General features: G+C 42.0%; 1 protein-coding gene across 4 annotated transcripts in view; it reads left to right on the forward strand.

Moving 5' to 3' along the window:
* Window positions 1-17,033, forward strand: part of mipepa (mitochondrial intermediate peptidase a) — a 234,065-nt gene that overhangs the window by 167,442 nt on the left and 49,590 nt on the right. For all 4 annotated transcript variants that reach the window (XM_041200012.1, XM_041200015.1, XM_041200016.1 and 1 more), the window contains exon 16: window positions 10,956-11,075. In XM_041200012.1, coding sequence (XP_041055946.1) covers window positions 10,956-11,075 — 120 coding nt within the window. The remainder of the gene's footprint in view (window positions 1-10,955; window positions 11,076-17,033) is intronic.

A 17,033-nucleotide genomic window follows, 5' to 3' on the forward strand; every position in this document is an offset into this window, starting at 1 on the left:
GTCAGAAGAGGAGTGTGGTGAGGAAAATGCTGATGGTGTGAAGGCAGACCACTATCTTTCAGGGAGCCAGGGACACCTTGATGCAACACTCCTTCAGCTAGGCTGCCAAAGATCTGCTTCCACCTCATGCCGGGGATGCTGCCTCCATCCAGGATGTCTGAAATGCTCTTTTCATTTGAACCCAAAGTCTACTCAGTGCCTGTGCAATTAGGTTTAGAGCTACTCATGTCCAACGTTACATACTGGCGTACCCTGTACCAAAAAAGTGTGAAGCATACTCAGGCCATTATGACAAAAGCAAAATTTATGTAATTTTCACACGCAAAACAAATTAACATGACCATCTCCGGTGTTCGTTTCTACACCAGTAAACATATAAACAAAACATTACAGAACAGAAGATCACCCATGAGCAGTCCCTCTTGTGCTCATGGTGCCTTAAATCTATGTTTTTGAATGCTGCATCTTGGTGCCCCCTTCGCTGACAGCGGCATTGGAGGCAGCCTGCTGACTCTGGTGTCTTGTTGACCTTGATGACCTTGGTGGTCGTCCTCTGGCCAGTGGAGCCTGTGCTGGCACCACCTGGCAGGAAGCAGCCAGTGCCACAGCTGGCATCATCCCATCATTGCTGCCTCAGATGCCATGGTCACTGACAGAGGGGTGGAGGAGCTCCTGCCGTCACCCAGAGAGCCCTGAGAGGTAGAAACGACAAGCAGCTCGTGCACCAACGTGAGGTCGCTCTGGACCTCCCTGCTCACCGTTGATGGACAGGCACCTAGCTGCGATACTCATCCATGTCCCGCACTGGCACTGACCAACTGAGGTCATTGCCATGTATGAGGGCTTGCAGGCCCGAGCACAACTCCAGGAACCCCTGATTCTGTCCCTGGAGCGGCCTCTCCACGAGAGTTGCTACTTTCACAATGGAGGAGACAGTGCGCTCGGACATGAGGGTCAATGCATTGCTCGTGTTCCACATGGACTTTTCCACAACGGAGACCATGGCATGCATAACCTCATAGATCTCCGCCAGATCCTTCTGCACATCCCGCTGAACATGCAGCATCTGATGCCTAATGGGCGACCCCAGAGGCTCATCATCTGACTTCGACTGAGCATCGCCCTGGCCTCCAGCAGTCCTCTGACTGCCAGCGCCCTCGACACTCTCTGCCTCTGCCTGCACTTTAAATGAGCGTGAAGTGCCCTCACCTCTATACACCGACATTCTGGCCAAAGATCTAATGCCCAGGTGCTGTTATCTGTCCTTGATTTAAGTCATCACACTGTCACTGTGCATGCCAGGCACTCTGGTGAGACAATGGAGGTCTGCATCATGGCGCCATTGTCTGTCAATGATCAGTGGGGACTCTAGTTTTGAGGCTCCCATCAATTAAGAGACTACACAAGAATGTTTGCAAGATCCAAAACTGTCAGCTCTGCCCGCTGCATTCTTAGCTTCGTCTGACACCCCAGCCTCTCTATTACCAGCAGAACGAGGTGCGTGGCAGCTTTCCCGCTCCAAGGCAATCTGCTCAAATCTCATCAATATTGGGAGGTTTAGGGCGGGGGCCTCTGCCTGTATGTGACCTCTCAATGTGCTTATGACTCATCTTCACCTGAAAGGACAGAGGAGCATTGGATTTGTCCATGCTCTACCTGCAGTGCTGTCGTGGCCTGGCCAACTCCACTTGAAGGACACCTTGCAGGGCATATCTGAGTTGTGGCCCTTGAACTGAAGCCACTTAGTCCAAGCAGCCAGGGCTCACCCCCTTGGCCAACTCTGGCTGCTGACCTCAGCTGCCACCTCCTCCCAAGCTTTTTTTGTCTGGTGCAATGGCCTCCTCTTTCCATCTCTTGGAATGAGCGCGTCTCTCCTGGCAGCCGCCACCTCCAAGAGCACAAAGAGGCACTTGTCCAAACAATGGGGTCAGAGTGCCCACCTGACCTGTCCTCCCACCTGACGTCTCCAGTCGCTATTGAGGCCATAGCTTCAGTCTCCAAAGCGCATGATATATAATTCTTCCCTGGCAGCCTACAAGGAGCCGTTTTTAAACTGCCCGCCAGGTCACCATTGGACCCGGTGCCTGTCAGGCACCCGGCCCTGCCCGGCCCTTCCTGACCGTTGGGAAGATGCATTTCATGCTGAATAGCCTTAATTGGCCATCCAGCAAGAAATCACGGTTATGGGCTGATTGCGGTCGGGGGCCTGTTTCCCAACTGGTACCGGACCCACCAATCATGCATGCCCGCCAAGGGTACAATTCAGGCCTTTGAATATTTTTATGGCAGAGGTAGATAGATTCTTGATAAGCAAGGGGGTAAAGGGGTAGGCAGGAATGTGGAATTGAGGTTGCAATCAGATCAGCCTGGTCTTATTGAAAGGCGGAGCAGGCTCAAGGGGCTGAGTGGCCTACTCCTGTTGCTAATTCGTATGTTTGTATAGCTCTCCTCTGGTTCAAAAATATGTCTATCTCAGCCTTGAAAATATTCAATAATCTAACTTTCACCACTCTCTGGATAGAGAATTCCAAATATTAATGACACTTGGAGAGAAGAAATTCCTCGTCTCCATTCTAAAGGTGGTGACCTCTTATTTTACAACTTTTCCCCCTACTTCTGGATTCCCCCAGGTGAGGAAACATTCTCTTAGCATTTACCCTGTCAAGCCACCTCAGAATCTTAATTATTTCAACATTCTAAACTCCAATGAGGATAGGCCCAAGCTTCTCAGTCTTTTTCTGGGATGAAGGGGCTGTCTTATGGGAATCATAGCAAGCCTTCTCTGAACTCTCTCCAATGCAAGTATACACTCCTTAACTAAGGAGACCAAAGCCCTATGTAGCACTCTGAGTGTGTCTGACCAACACCTTGTACAGTTGAAGGAAGACTTTGCAATCTTGGAACTCCCTTCCGATCAGCACCATGGGTGTTCCTACAACAAATGGCAGTTCAAGAAGGCAGCTCACCAGCACCTTCTCAAAGGCATTTAGAGATGGGCAATAAATGCTGACCTCGCCAGCAACATCCACATTCCATGAACGACTAAGATAAATCTCCTTTGCAATAGACCCCTTTGCAATAAAGGTCATTTTGGCTTCCTAAATAATTACTTGCTGTACTTACGTGTTAACTAACTGTGTTTTACGTACAAGGACATCCAGATTCCTCTGTACTACAGAATTCATTAGTCCCTCTCCATTTAATTAATATTTTTCTTTTCTAGTTTTTCTTACAAAGTGCATAACCTCACTTTTTTCCCACATTATGCTCTATCTGTCAAATTTTTGCCCACTCCCTTAACTAATCTATATCCCTTTGCAAACTTAAAGCAGGATCTGGAACCGATGTTTAAATAAATTTTATAAATAAATAATTTATAAATAAATTCCAACCCCACCCATCAACTGTGCTACTCATGCAATACTATTTTGAAATATAAATGCCCAGATTGGGCAGGTGAGAAGCTTGGAACCCGATAGTGATCCGCGCAGTGATGCTAAGTATCTCTAGGAGGCAGGAGCTGCCTGCAGAGCAGCAAAGACAGAGGGCAACCATGAAAGGGTCTGTCACTGCCTTGCCGAAGAGAACAGGCAAAAGATCGAAGGGCCAGCTGCATAAAAAAAGTTAAAGTGCCCAAATGGCCAAATTAGAAATAATGCACATCAACCAGTGCAAGATTACCCCAAAGCCTAATAATTTTCAATTCATAAAAAAACTTCACAGAATATCCTTTCGAAAGTTGCAGTCCCTAGCTCCATGGCCCATTAACAAGCTTCTCAAGGAGCTTAATGGCTGTTAGTTGATGGCAAGCAGGTTCCTTATTTGTTCTCACGCTGAACAATTTCTCCTTAAACTCCTCTCACTTACTCCAAATAAAAGGTGTGGCTATGGGTACCCGCATGGATCCCAGCTATGCTTGTCTCTTTATGGGATATGTGGAACATTCCTTGTTCCAGTCCTACTCCAGCCCCCTCCCACAACTCTTTCTCCCGTAGATCGATGATTACTTCGGTGCTGCTTCATGCTCTCGTCTGGATCTGGAAAAATTTATTAATTTTGCTTTCAATTTCCACCCCTCCATCATTTTCACATGGTCCATCTCTGACACTTCGCTTCCCTTCCTTGACCTCTCTTTCTCAATTTCTGGTGATAGACTGTCCACCAATATCCATAATAAGCCTACCGACTCCCACAGCTACCTCGACAATAGCTCCTCACACCACACTTCCTGTAAGGACTCCATCCCATTCCCTCAGTTCCTTCGCCTCCGTCGCATCTGTTCTGATGATGGCACTTTCAAAAACAGTTCCTCTGACATGTCCTCCTTCTTCCTTAACCGAGGTTTTCCACCCATGGTGGTTAACAGGGCCCTCAACCATATCCGGCCCATCTCCCGCGCATCCACCCTCACGCCTTTATCTCCCTCCCAGAAACATGATAGGGTCCCCCTTGTCCTCACTTATCACCCCACCAGCCTCTGCATTCAAAGGATTATCCTCCGCCATTTCCGCCAACTCCAGCACGATGCCACTACCAAACACATCTTTCCTTCACCCCCCGGTGACATTCCGCAGGGATCGTTCCCTCCGAGGCACCCTGGTCCACTCTTCCATCATCCCCTACACCTCAACCCCCTCCCACGGCACCTTCTCATGCAACCGTAGAAGGTGCAACACCTGCCCCTTTACTTCCCCTCTCCTCACCGTCCAAGGGCCCAACACTCCTTTCAAGTGAAGCAGCATTTCACTTGCACTTCCTTTAACTTAGTCTACTGCATTCGTCGCTCCCAATGAAGTTTCCTCTACATTGGAGAGACCAAACACAAACTGGGTGACCGCTTTGCAGAACACCTTCGGTCTGTCCGCAAGCATTACCCAGACCTCCCTGTCGCTTGCTATTTCAGCATTCCACCCTGCTCTCATGCCCACATGTCCGTCCTTGGCTTGCTGCATTGTTCCAGTGAAGTTCAACGCAAACTGGAGGAACAGCACCTCATCTTCCAACTAGGCACTTTACAGCCTTCCGGACTGAATATTGAGTTCAACAGTTTTAGATAATGAACTCTCTCCTCCATCCCCACCACCTTTCTAAATTTCCCCCTCCTTTTTGTTTTTTCCAATAATTTATATAGATTTTTCTTTTCCCACCTACTTCCATTATTTTTAAATGTATTTCCATCCATTTTTTTCTCTCTACCTTTTAGCCTATTTCAATCCCTTCCCTTCACCCCACCCCCACTAGGGCTATCTGTTCCTTGCTTGTCCTGCTTTCTACCCTTAATTAGCACATTCCTTAGATAAAATCGCCACCTTCAACACCTCTTTGTCCTTTTGTCTGTGACATCTTTTGGTTATCTCCACCTATCACTGGCCCTTTATCCAGCTCCTCTTGTCCCACACCCCCCACCCCCCCTCCCCACCAAACGAACTTATATTTCACCTCTCTTCTATTTTTACTGTTGAAGGGTCATTCGGACTCGAAACGTTAACTGTGTTCCTCTCCACAGGTGCTGCCAGACCTGCTGAGTTTTTCCAGGTGTTTTTGTTTTTGTTTTGTATTTCCACCATCCGCAGTTTTTTGCTTTTATCCTTATTTCCTTCCCCCTAACTCCAATCCCCCCACCACTGTTCTCACTTTGAAAATATGAGTTTGTCCCGAAGTATCAAGATCCAGAGACACTCGGCAGTTGAAAATCCAGTCCTTCGCCTTCTGCTTACAATTTGCTTTTTTACCTATCTGTGTATCATCAGAAAATCTGGTACAATATACTTGGCCCCCTCATCCAAGTCATGAATACTGATGTAAATGGCTGAGATCACAGCACTGATCCCTATGACACCCCACTAGTTACAGTTCGCCAAACTGAAAATGACCCATTTATCCCAACTGTTTCCTGTGAGTTAGCCAATCCTCTATCCATGCTGATATATCACTCTCAGTGCCAGAAGCTTTTATCATGCTTTTATATTTTATTTATGTGGCACCTTATCTAAATGCCTTTTGGAAATCCAAATACACTACATCTACTGGCTCCCCTTTATGTACCCTCCTTGTTACATCCTTTGCTGCTGCTGTATCAAAATCCTGGAACTCCCTAACAGCACTGGGTGTTCCTATAACAAATGGACTGCAGTGGTTCAAAAAGGCAGCACACCACTACCTCCTCAAAGGCAATTAGGGATGGGCAATAAATGCTGGCCTATACATTGATGCCCATGTCCCATGAACAAATACCAAAAAACTCTTCAAAAAATTCAAATTTGTCAAACACAATTCCCCTTTCATCAAACCACGTTGATTCTGCTTCATTGTAATATGAGCCAGAATTTTGACGTTGGCGTGCGGGGACAGGCCTGACACACTGACACATAAAGTGATACGTGGTGATGTCGGGCGTGGGTCCCCGACGTCATTGTGCGTCATTTAAATCTTTCATTTGGTGGGCACGCGTCAGAGGCAGCTGCGCATCCGCCGAACAGCTAAAGGCCTGTTTAGGTCATTAAAACACCAATTAAAATATTATCAATGCTGCCCATCCAACCTTAAGATTGGCAGGCAGGCAAAGAGCCCAAGTGGCCTTTGCGCTTTTCAGGAAACCTCATCCACAGGCAGGATGAGGTTTCCTGAAGGTTTTATTAAATAAATGTTTTAAATTTGCACGATCCATAAACATGTCCCAGCTCATGTGACAATGTCACATGAGAGGACATGTGCAAATAATTTTTACATTCCTTTATTCAAAAATTTCAATATGTACCTAATCTCCCTGAAGCAGCTCCGTGCCTCAGGGAGATTTCTGTGCTCTTTCGCGCATATGCACGAAAGAGCGTAGGCTCCGACTCTCCCTCTTCTCCTGCCCACACAGGTAGCGCTGAGCGTCACACTGGACAGGCCTAAATTGGCCCATCCACGTAAAATGGCATTGCAGAGCCAATCGCATGTGGCGATCAGCCCTGCTCCCGCCCGGCCACCTGACGTGGGGAAAATTCTCCCTGTGATTTCCTAAATGTCCTACTACTACTTCCTTAGTAATGAATTCTAGCTTTTTCCCAATGACAGATGTCCGGCTAACTGGCCGATTGTTTCTGGCTTTCTGTCGCCTTCCTTTGTTGAATCGGCACATTACGTTTGCATTTTCCCAATCCGCTGAGACCTTAACAGAATCAAAGGAATTTTGAAACATTATATCTAATACTTTCACTAATCTTTGCAGCCATTTCTTAAGGCTGGAGGATGTAGTACTAGTACTAGTCCTGTACTAGTACTACTTCCTCTAGTAATAACTGTTTTACGTTCCTTCCTCCCTCTTTCCCACTGATTTTCTAACATTATTACATTGCTTTGTGTCTTCTACTGTAAAATTGATATAAAATATTTATTCAAAGTCTCTGCCAATCTTTTATTTTCCATTATTAATTCCCCAGTCTTATCCTCTAAGAGACTAATGTTTGCTTCAGTTACTATCTTCCTTTTTATATATATATATATATATATATATATATATGAAGAAGTTCTTACTGTCTATTTTTATATTTCTTGCTAGTTTACTCTCATGATCTAGTTTCTCCTTTTAGTCATCCTTTGCTGGTTTCGAAATTTTCACAATCTCCTGACCTACCACTAACCTTCGCATGTATTGTATTTTGGTTCAATTTTATACTATCCTTGATGTCCTTACTTAGCCAGAGATGTTTTATCTTTCTTGTAGAGTTTTTCTTTATCATTGGGATGTATCTTTGAGAGTTACGAAATATCTTCTGTCACTGCTTATCCACCATTATCTTTTAGTCTATTTTCCCTGTCCCCTTTAGCCAACTCTTTTTATTTCATATATTTTGTAAAACACAAGACACTGGAAGTTCTCAGGTCAGACAGCATCTGTGGAGAGAAAAACAGATTTAATGTTTCAAGGCTGGACCTTTTGTCAGCACAATGTATTTTCATACCTTTACATTTCCTTCATTTAAGTTTAAGATCCTAGTTTCAGACCCAAGTTGCTCACCCTGAAACTAAATGCGAAATTCTACCATGTATTGATCACCCCTATCTAGAGCAGTCTTTACTATGAGGTTAGTAATTAATTTTGTCTCATTACCAAGTCTAAAATAGCCTTTTCCTCAGTTGGTTCCAGAATGCATTGTTCTAAGAAACTGCCCCAAATACACTCTGTGATCTCATTCTCAAGGCTACCTTTGCCACTTTGATTTATCCAATCTATCTGAAGATTAAAGTTGCCCAAGGTTATTGCAGTGTCTTTCTTACAAGTCCCCATTATTTCTTGATTCATACTCTGTCATAAAGTGAGGCTACTGTCAGGAGGGCAATAAACGACTCCCATCAGTGATTTCTTTCCCTTGCTATTTCTTATCTCTACCCCAAACCAATTCTACATCTTGATCTTCCAAGCTAAGATCATTTCTTACTACTCTGCTGATCTAATCCTTTATTTATGGAGCTACCCCACCTCCTTTCTTGTTCTTCCTATCTTTCCAAAACGTCAAGTACTGATGAATATTCAGTTCCTAGCCTTGCTCACCTGCAACCACATCTCTGTAACAGCTATCATATTATACCCATTTATTTCTAATTGTATCATCAATTTATCTGTCTTGTTACGAATGCTGTTTGTATTCAGATAATGAGCCTTTAATTTTGTCTTTTTACTATTTTCCCTACTCTGCTCTTATTTCTGTGAGCACTGTTATGTTTGTAAGCTCTGTGCCTTCCCATCACACTCTGGCTATCATTACCCATATAGCTACCCTGCACTATTGCCTTGTAAAGAAAATGGGACTTGAGATGAGCATGTGACCATTCTTAATCACATTTGTGCTGTTCTCATACAACATGCTGGGCTAGATTTTGCCCTCTGTGGCGTCATGCATTACACTTACACTTTTTGCACTGGAACTTACCGTAAATTAGGGAGGGAAAAGGCGCAGCACCCTTGGCGGATCACCTGGGACCTGCGTGAACATGGTGTATCTCCTTATCTATTCAGATTCAAAAAATGTTAATGAGCACAATACGTTGTGCCAGTTTGATTTGGCAATTGTCAGAGTATCAAATTTAATGTCAAATCTAGTACAGAACGCAAAATAAAGAGAGGGAGAGATCGACTGGCTAAGAAAATAATAAGAGAAAGGAAAAAGTTAATAAGCCCAATAATTAAAAGCTGAAGGAATGAGACTTCACAGTGATAAAAATCATTTTTAGCGCCAGAGAAATTGTTTGAGAGCCACTACAGGCTTGCAGACACATTAAATGGGTATATATGCTGAAATGGACAAGCCCTGACCTTTTCTGGCAAGTTTAGCTCATATGTATGAGGCGGATACAGCAATTGCATACTGTTCAACGTATTTGAATTGGGCTTTAGATGGCAGAATGCCATTTTTGATTAACTTTTGGCAAAACTTTGTATCTTGGACAATTTCTGGTATCGCATTTAATTGTGCATGTACTCTTGCCTGAAGTTCCTGTCTGTAATGTTAGAATCAGCAACACATTGCATGCATTACTCAATGCAGAAAAGGGTGAGGTGATGCATTTTAATAGGAACAATGAGGAGGGACAATACAAACTAAATATTAAATTTTAAAGAGAGTGCAAGAAGAGAGAGACCTGGGGATGTTTGTACACACATATTTGAAGGGGGCAGGATAGGTTGACACACAAAACATAAGGAATCCTGGGCTTTATAAACAGAGTCATAGGGCAGAATTTTCCCGATGGCGATTTGGGGGCGGGGCCCGCTTGCCAACAGAAAAATGACGTGGGATGACGTCGGGAGGAACCCCTGACGTCATCCTGGTCCATTTAAATATTAAGGAAGGCGGGCAGACAACGAAATCAGCAGTCTGCCCGCCGACCTGTCAATGGCCAATTAAGGCCATTGACAGGATAATTAAGCTGGTTAAGTGCCCTGCCCGTGGCGGGATGAGGTTTCATGTCCGTTTTTTAAAAGTTCAATAAAGTTTATGTGCTTCTTATTAGCATGTCCCATCTCGTGTGACATTGTTACATGAGGAGGACATGTTAATAATTTTAATATTTTATTATTTTTAAAGATTTTTATACTGTCAGTAATCTCCCTGACTCAGCACTTAGTTGGCCTGCCCACTCAAAATGGCAGCGGACCCCATTTCGGCGGCGGAGTTCGGCTGCCCGCCCACCGCCGAGCCGGTGGGGCCTGCCCGCCCATCAAGGTAAAAATTCTGGTCATAGCCTTCAAAAGCCAGGCAGTAATGCTAAACCCATATAAAACATGAGTTGGGTGCCAACTGGAGTATTTTGTCTATTTCTGGGCACCACACTTTAGGAAGGATATCAAGGCTTTAGAGAGAGAGTAGAATGGGTGCTGGGATTTGGGATTACAGTTAAATGGATGATGCAGAAGCTAGGATGGTTCTCCTTAGATCAGAGAAGGCTAAGAGGAGATTTGATTGAGGTTTTTAAAATCATGAAGAGTTGAGATAGAGTAAATAAGAGGGCCGATACCTGGAAAGCACAGATTTAAGCTGATTGACAAAAGAAGCTGAGGTTATGCAGGTTTTTTTTTTGTTAACGCAATGAATGGTTAAGATTTGAATGCACTGCCTGATGGGGTGAAAATGGATTTAATAGTGGCCTTCAGAAGGGAATTGTCTGAATACTTGAAAAAAGCAAATATTAGAGGAATATGGTAAACAAGCAAAGAATTGGACTAACTGGATTGAAAAAGCTGATGCAGACTTAATGGGCTTAGGTGCCTCCTGTGCTGTACTGTTTATGATTCTCATTGAATTGCATTCCAATATTATAGGAATACTGTTATCAAGAATATTGTCTTGTAAACCAGATGTTCTGATCACATATAAAATTTAATATCATTTCTTGTATAATCCAATTATACAGTGTATTTAATTAGCCTTTAATAAGCTACAGTAACACCAATAGCTTTTCTTTTAAATTAGATCTTCTATTCAGTCCTGGATCAAATCTACCATGGAAAGTACCCTTTACCAAAATCAACAACCGAGATACTGAAAGAAACCCAGGAAAAATTTTATGGACTGCCCTATGTATCAAACACGGTAGGACTTTATTCTTATTGAATTCAGAATATGTGCCAAGTTTGCATTAAGCTTGTATTGTGATTTTGTATGAATTGCATATAAAAATTAAAAGCTGGTAGTTTTTTTTTTTACCTCAGCCCATATCTACTTGTAATCACTTAGTCTGAAATTTGAGCTCCGATGCAGCAAAATGTTTTGCTGTCAAAATATGAAGATTGCATTTTTACTCCATGCTCTGTTGTCTTTGTGCAGGGAGGCCCCAAAGCATTTCCATAGAGGAAACTTATTTCTCAATGAAATAACAGAGTGTTTTTGATCTTGGGCATGCTTATTTGCAATATTAAGACATAGTTATGTGGATGAATGGGAGCTAAGAGATTATTTTTGACTGGAAAAAGTTTTTTGGTAACTTCGGGATACACTGCGGGAATTTTGGGACCAAAAAAGATGGTTTTAAGTCAGGTGGTAAGTAAAAACATAAAAAAAATCTCAAACCCAAAACAAACCCGCCTTGTAACCGACTGCTTCTGGTTTTAATGGAGACAGGATTTTAATCAGGCTGTGTGCCTTGGATTTCTTTTTCTGATCCAGCTTTAACACAGGCTGACCAGGATTCCTGGGCCTTGCAACAGACCCCACCTCTGCCCTGCCTTCGCAAGCCCATTCTGCCACAATCACCATCCCCTGTACACAAGATCACCGTGCCTACATGTGACTGCGGACTCTCACTTCTGCATGTGTGATTTCTAAACACCGCCCCCCCCTGCCCAGGTGTGTGCAATAGCCACTTTCTCCTGCCCCTGACGTGAGTGCAAAGCCCCTTGCCTGAAGTGCATGTCATTATCATCAACACCTATGACACATGCAGGACTCTTTAGGTTACTTGTCAATGTCATATTCAAAATAAATGTCAAAGTAAGTATGTAAGTTAAAATCTCCCCAAATATAGCAGCTTAGTGTGTCCATATCTCAAACAATGTTTTCCACATGATTAAGTTCAGCACAGTGAAAGGTTTGGAAACTCACATGTTCTGTGACTTCGAGCTACTTAATCCATGCAGATGAAGTAAGCCATTGGATGCACGGTTCCTGCTTTTTCTGTTCATTTTATGTTCATTATAGCAAATTCAATCTGCTTTTCTTGAAAACTTTGTAATAAATTCACAACAGGAAATCAGATGAAATAATGTTAAGGTGCAAAGCACAGGTCAAGCTGGGCCATTCTCTTCCTTTAGCTAAGTTTCAGTAACACCCACGATATCTATTAGTTATCTATTTACCATCACTTCTTTCTTAATCTATTTTCTTTTTGTGATTGCAGCAGTCTTGTAGATATATCTTGGATTATTTTTTGTTCTTACTGCATTCATATGACTTCCTCCAATAATTGGTATGCACTGTTATACCTCTATTTAAAAAATGTTGCCCTTAATTTCAGCCTTTTAAAAATTGAATTATGCTAGGATGTGATATCATGATATATCATGGTATGTCTGTTCATTCTACAGAAAGCAATAACTATTTGCATCCTAATGAAAAGTTTTACAAAATGGCACATTGTGGTAGTAAATTTAAAATAGGTTTTAAATATTCTGAAATGAATAATATTGAAACATACAGTGGTTATTATTCTGTGATATATTCAATTCTGAAAATTAAATGATTGAATATTTTTTCTCATTTTTAGGTTTGGTTTTCCTTCTCTCCCCTGCTGTAACTTCAGTGCATTAGGATTAGTTGACAGACTTTGCTTCTGGGTGGGATTTATGACATGTAACGTTTGCTGAAATTTAATTAGACCAGTTCTCTGTACTCAAACAGCTATCAACTTTGTGATGTCAAGGACTGTGAATATCTAAGCACCTTTTGCTACAATGATTCGTAACTGATGTATTTTACGGCTGTTATATTGAATCTAGTCTACTGCATATCTGTGCATTGTTTTCCCTCCAATATTTATTTTGGCACTACTTATTTATTTAGTAATTTATGAAGAAAGTGCAGAAGGTTCACAACCATATAGAACTAGTTTGATAGCTAGTACAGCACAGAAGCAAGGATAAAATAAAGAGGCATCTGTTGCCAACCACATATAGAAAGCATATAGTGTAGACAGGTATTCAGGTAAAAGACAACAGATGGGTGTGGAGTGATGTGCACTCACTGTTTCACTTAGCTGTATTGCTTGGTCAGCTTCACAATGGCATAACTATTGAAGATATTTCATGGTGTCATTGGTCCATTATATTTTTGTACCAGCAGGTGCTTGAGGATTTTTACCAACTATTTAAGATTCATACACCCAAACAAATTTTGATTGCATCAGACTGAAAACTGAGGGATCACAAGTTTAACTTCCATCATTGCAAATTGTGAAATTAAATTAAATTTAAAAAAAGATCTTGGTATGTGAGCTATATTGGTATGGCATGAGGACATTAAGAGTCATCTGAATAATGTGGGGGCTGAAGTCATTCATAGGCTAGGTCAGATAGAGATGGCATGTTCTTTTCCCTGATGGATGTTTCATTATTTTTATGCTAATTTTGTGTTCATTTTTTTTTGGAACTCTCCTTGACACATGAATAACATATCTTTTACTGGAATAGCTGCATATTTCCCGTCTCCAGTTCTTAGCTAAGTAAGACCACCTGTCGTTTTATGATTCCTGCTCTTTTGCTCTGACTTTACCCAGTAAGTAAAAGTTAGCTTGTGAATTGTAATTATCTTAAGTCTGTGTGGTCTGTTAGCCTCTAAATGTTTACCAGGGTTTTTCCCACTGAACTTGCATTTAAAATTCAATTTCTAAAACTAAAAAGCTATACCTCTAAAACATATGAACTATGATATTAGGCATACGTAACAAAGCTGGTTGGAACTGATTTTACTTTTAGATGTGTGGTGCAACCCAAGTCTATGTTGTCCAGGTCCTGTTATAGGTTGGTAAGGACTGCTTCACTATTTGAAGAGCTGTGAATGAAACAGATCAGCAAAATATTGTCAATGATCAATCCCATTTCTGAACTTAAAAGGAGGAAATGTTATCGGTGAAGCAGCTGAAATTGGTTGGGCGAAGCATGCAGCATGAGGGATTCCTACAGCTTTGCCTTGTGGTTGTGATGCTTGGCCTCCAACAAGCACAGCATCTTCCTTTGTGTCAAGTATGGCTCAGTCATTGGAAGGTTTTCTCATTGACTCCAATTAACGCTAAGTTTTGCTAAGGCTTCCTTGGTGTCATGCACAACCAAATACAGCCTTCAGCACTACATTCAAGAGTCTGATAGGGCACGTTACCTTTATTGTGTCCAGTGCCCTCAGTTGCTGCTTATTTTCACTTGGAATGAAATAAATTGATTGGACACTAGCATTTATGAGGGAAGGTTTAGTGGGGATGTCCACTTGATACTTTTGCTTGAGGACATTTGCAATAGCTTTAGCCTTCTCCCTTGCATTCACATGCTGGGGTTTGCCATAGCTGAGAATAGAGATGTTTAAGAAGACCCCTCCTCTTTCCATTATTTGCTTGAATGTCCTCCAGGGGCTACTGAAGTGACATATACAAGTTGACTGGACTTCATTGCACCTATAATCATTTAAATAAAAAAAAAACTGCAGATTATCAAGTAGAGATCACTGAATATTTAGATGGCTGAGACTCTTTTTAACTCCCCTACTTTGGTGATGAAAGAATTTTGATTTTATTTATCCCTAAATTTTGATCAGTGCACAGTGAATATCATAGCACAATATTTAGTAGTAAATTTAAGCAAGAGTTGAGCAATGATCTATTTCACCTGCCAACTAATTTACTACAAAATTTCCTTAATTAATTTCTAAATCAATAACCCTGAATCCTACTAGCTGACAAGAATTTGTCTAATCCATTTTTGAGCCTTGTCAGAGATTTCTATTCCATCTTTTCCAGCTAATAATCTGTTCCACGTGTTCATCACTCTTTTCTTGTCTACCTTGATCTAAACCTGCCGTAATCTAGTACACTTCTAGTAAACCTCCTCTCCATCTCCTTAGCCCCAAGGGGAACAACCGTAAATTCTCCAACCTAACCTTTTCGCAAAAATCCCTATCTCTGGAGCCATTCTCGTAAATTTCCTCTACATCCTGTCTAGGACCTTCACATCATTCCCATAGTGTTGTTACCAGGAATTATTGCAATACTCTAGTTGTGGCCTAATGAGAGCTTTATAAACGTTCAGCATAACTTCCCTGCTTTTGTACACAATACCTCTATTTATGAATCCCAAGATCCCAAATGCTTTGCTAATTACTCTCTCAATATTTCCTGCCACCTTCAAAGATCAATCGACAATAACCTTTAGGTCCCTGAAAACTCTTCAGAACGGACTATCAAGTCTACATCGCCTCTCCTTATCCCTTCTGCCAAAATTCAACACCCTGTATTTCTTTGTATTAGGTTCCATCTGCCACTTGTCTTCCCATTCTGCTAGCCTCTCAACATCCTGTTGAGGTCAAAGATAAAAGCCAAAAACTGCAGATGCTGGAAACCTGAAACAAAAACAGAAAATGCTGGAAAAACTTTGCAGGTCTTACAGCATCTGTCGAGAAAGAAAGAAAGTTAACGTTTCGAGTCTGAAGAAGAGTCATACAGACTTGAAACATTAACTCTGTTTCTCTCTCCACAGATGCTGTCAGACCTATTGAGTTTTTCCAGCATTTTCTGATTATGTTGTGGTTGTCAGTCTCTTTCCCCCAGAGTTATAATCTCTCACTTCCTCTTTTCTGCTCAGCTCTGTTCCTTGGCTCCCAAATTTTTTACTCTTTCATGGGATATGATCTAGCTTTTTTGCTGAGCTTGCAAATCTGCTACCCTCTTTTGCCAGTTACCTTAAATTTATGTCCTCTGGTTACTGACCCTTCTGTCACCAGAAACAGTTTCTCTTAATTTACCTAAATCAATATTCTTCATAATTTTGAGCACCTCAATTAAACACATCTACTCTAAGGAGAACAACCCCAGGCTTTTCTCATCTCCCCACTTAACTGAAATTCCTCATCCCTGGTTCCATTATAAATGTGGCTATCGGAATTTATAATGTAAAACGTTGATGCGCCCTACACAAAGATGCAAGATTTTTAAATAGATAAAATTTTAAATAGTATATAACTATTCTAGTGGATAAAGGGAACTATTCAGTGCATTACTATGCCAATACAGATCTGAAGGTCCCAAGTTCAAACCCTGATCTGCTGGCACCCATGACTCCAGAACCAAGCAAGATCAGCATCTTCAGTGAGGGAATGAGAAAAATAGGGAAACAAAGCTGAGCTGAGTTTTTATAAATAGTATTAAAACCTAAGTATAAAATAAGTTTGAAGTTTTGAAATTACTTTGTATATACTTGCAAAATTACAGTAATCTAATAAGTAATCTTGAATGTACACCTTGTGCTGCTTTCACTGCTGCTGCACATACATTTGCCTCTTTAATATGGCTCCTCAAGAAAAGCCCGCCTCCGATCACTGGCCAACTCCAACTTACCTGGAAGTATTTCCATTGGCCTTGAAATACTTCCTTTGAAGCTCACCACAGGTCACATCTGCATTTTACTTTCACAGCTCCTGGTGCTAATCGGTCAGACATTTGGAGGACATGCGCATAAGTATCCGGCGTGCACTGCGTTCACCAGCACTGCAGCAGTGGGCCTGGTCAGAAGCTTCCGAGGGTTGTAGTATGCCCAGGGTTGATCTGTCGCTTGCTGCTCGTGCCTTTTAGCATGTATTTAGTCATGTGCCGTACTTTCATCAGGGTGGCATCTCAATCAGGATGCTCCTGGCATCCTCTCTTACACTCCTTATTGAACCAGGGTTAGTCTCCTGACTTGATGGTGATATTAGAGTGAGGGATATGCCAGACTATGAGATTACAGATTATGTTTGAATACAGTTCTACTGCTGATAGCCCACAGCGCTTTATTTTTACCCAAGTTTTGAACTCTG

The sequence above is a fragment of the Carcharodon carcharias genome, chromosome 11 (genome assembly GCF_017639515.1).
Source record: "Carcharodon carcharias isolate sCarCar2 chromosome 11, sCarCar2.pri, whole genome shotgun sequence".
NCBI lineage: Eukaryota > Metazoa > Chordata > Chondrichthyes > Lamniformes > Lamnidae > Carcharodon > Carcharodon carcharias.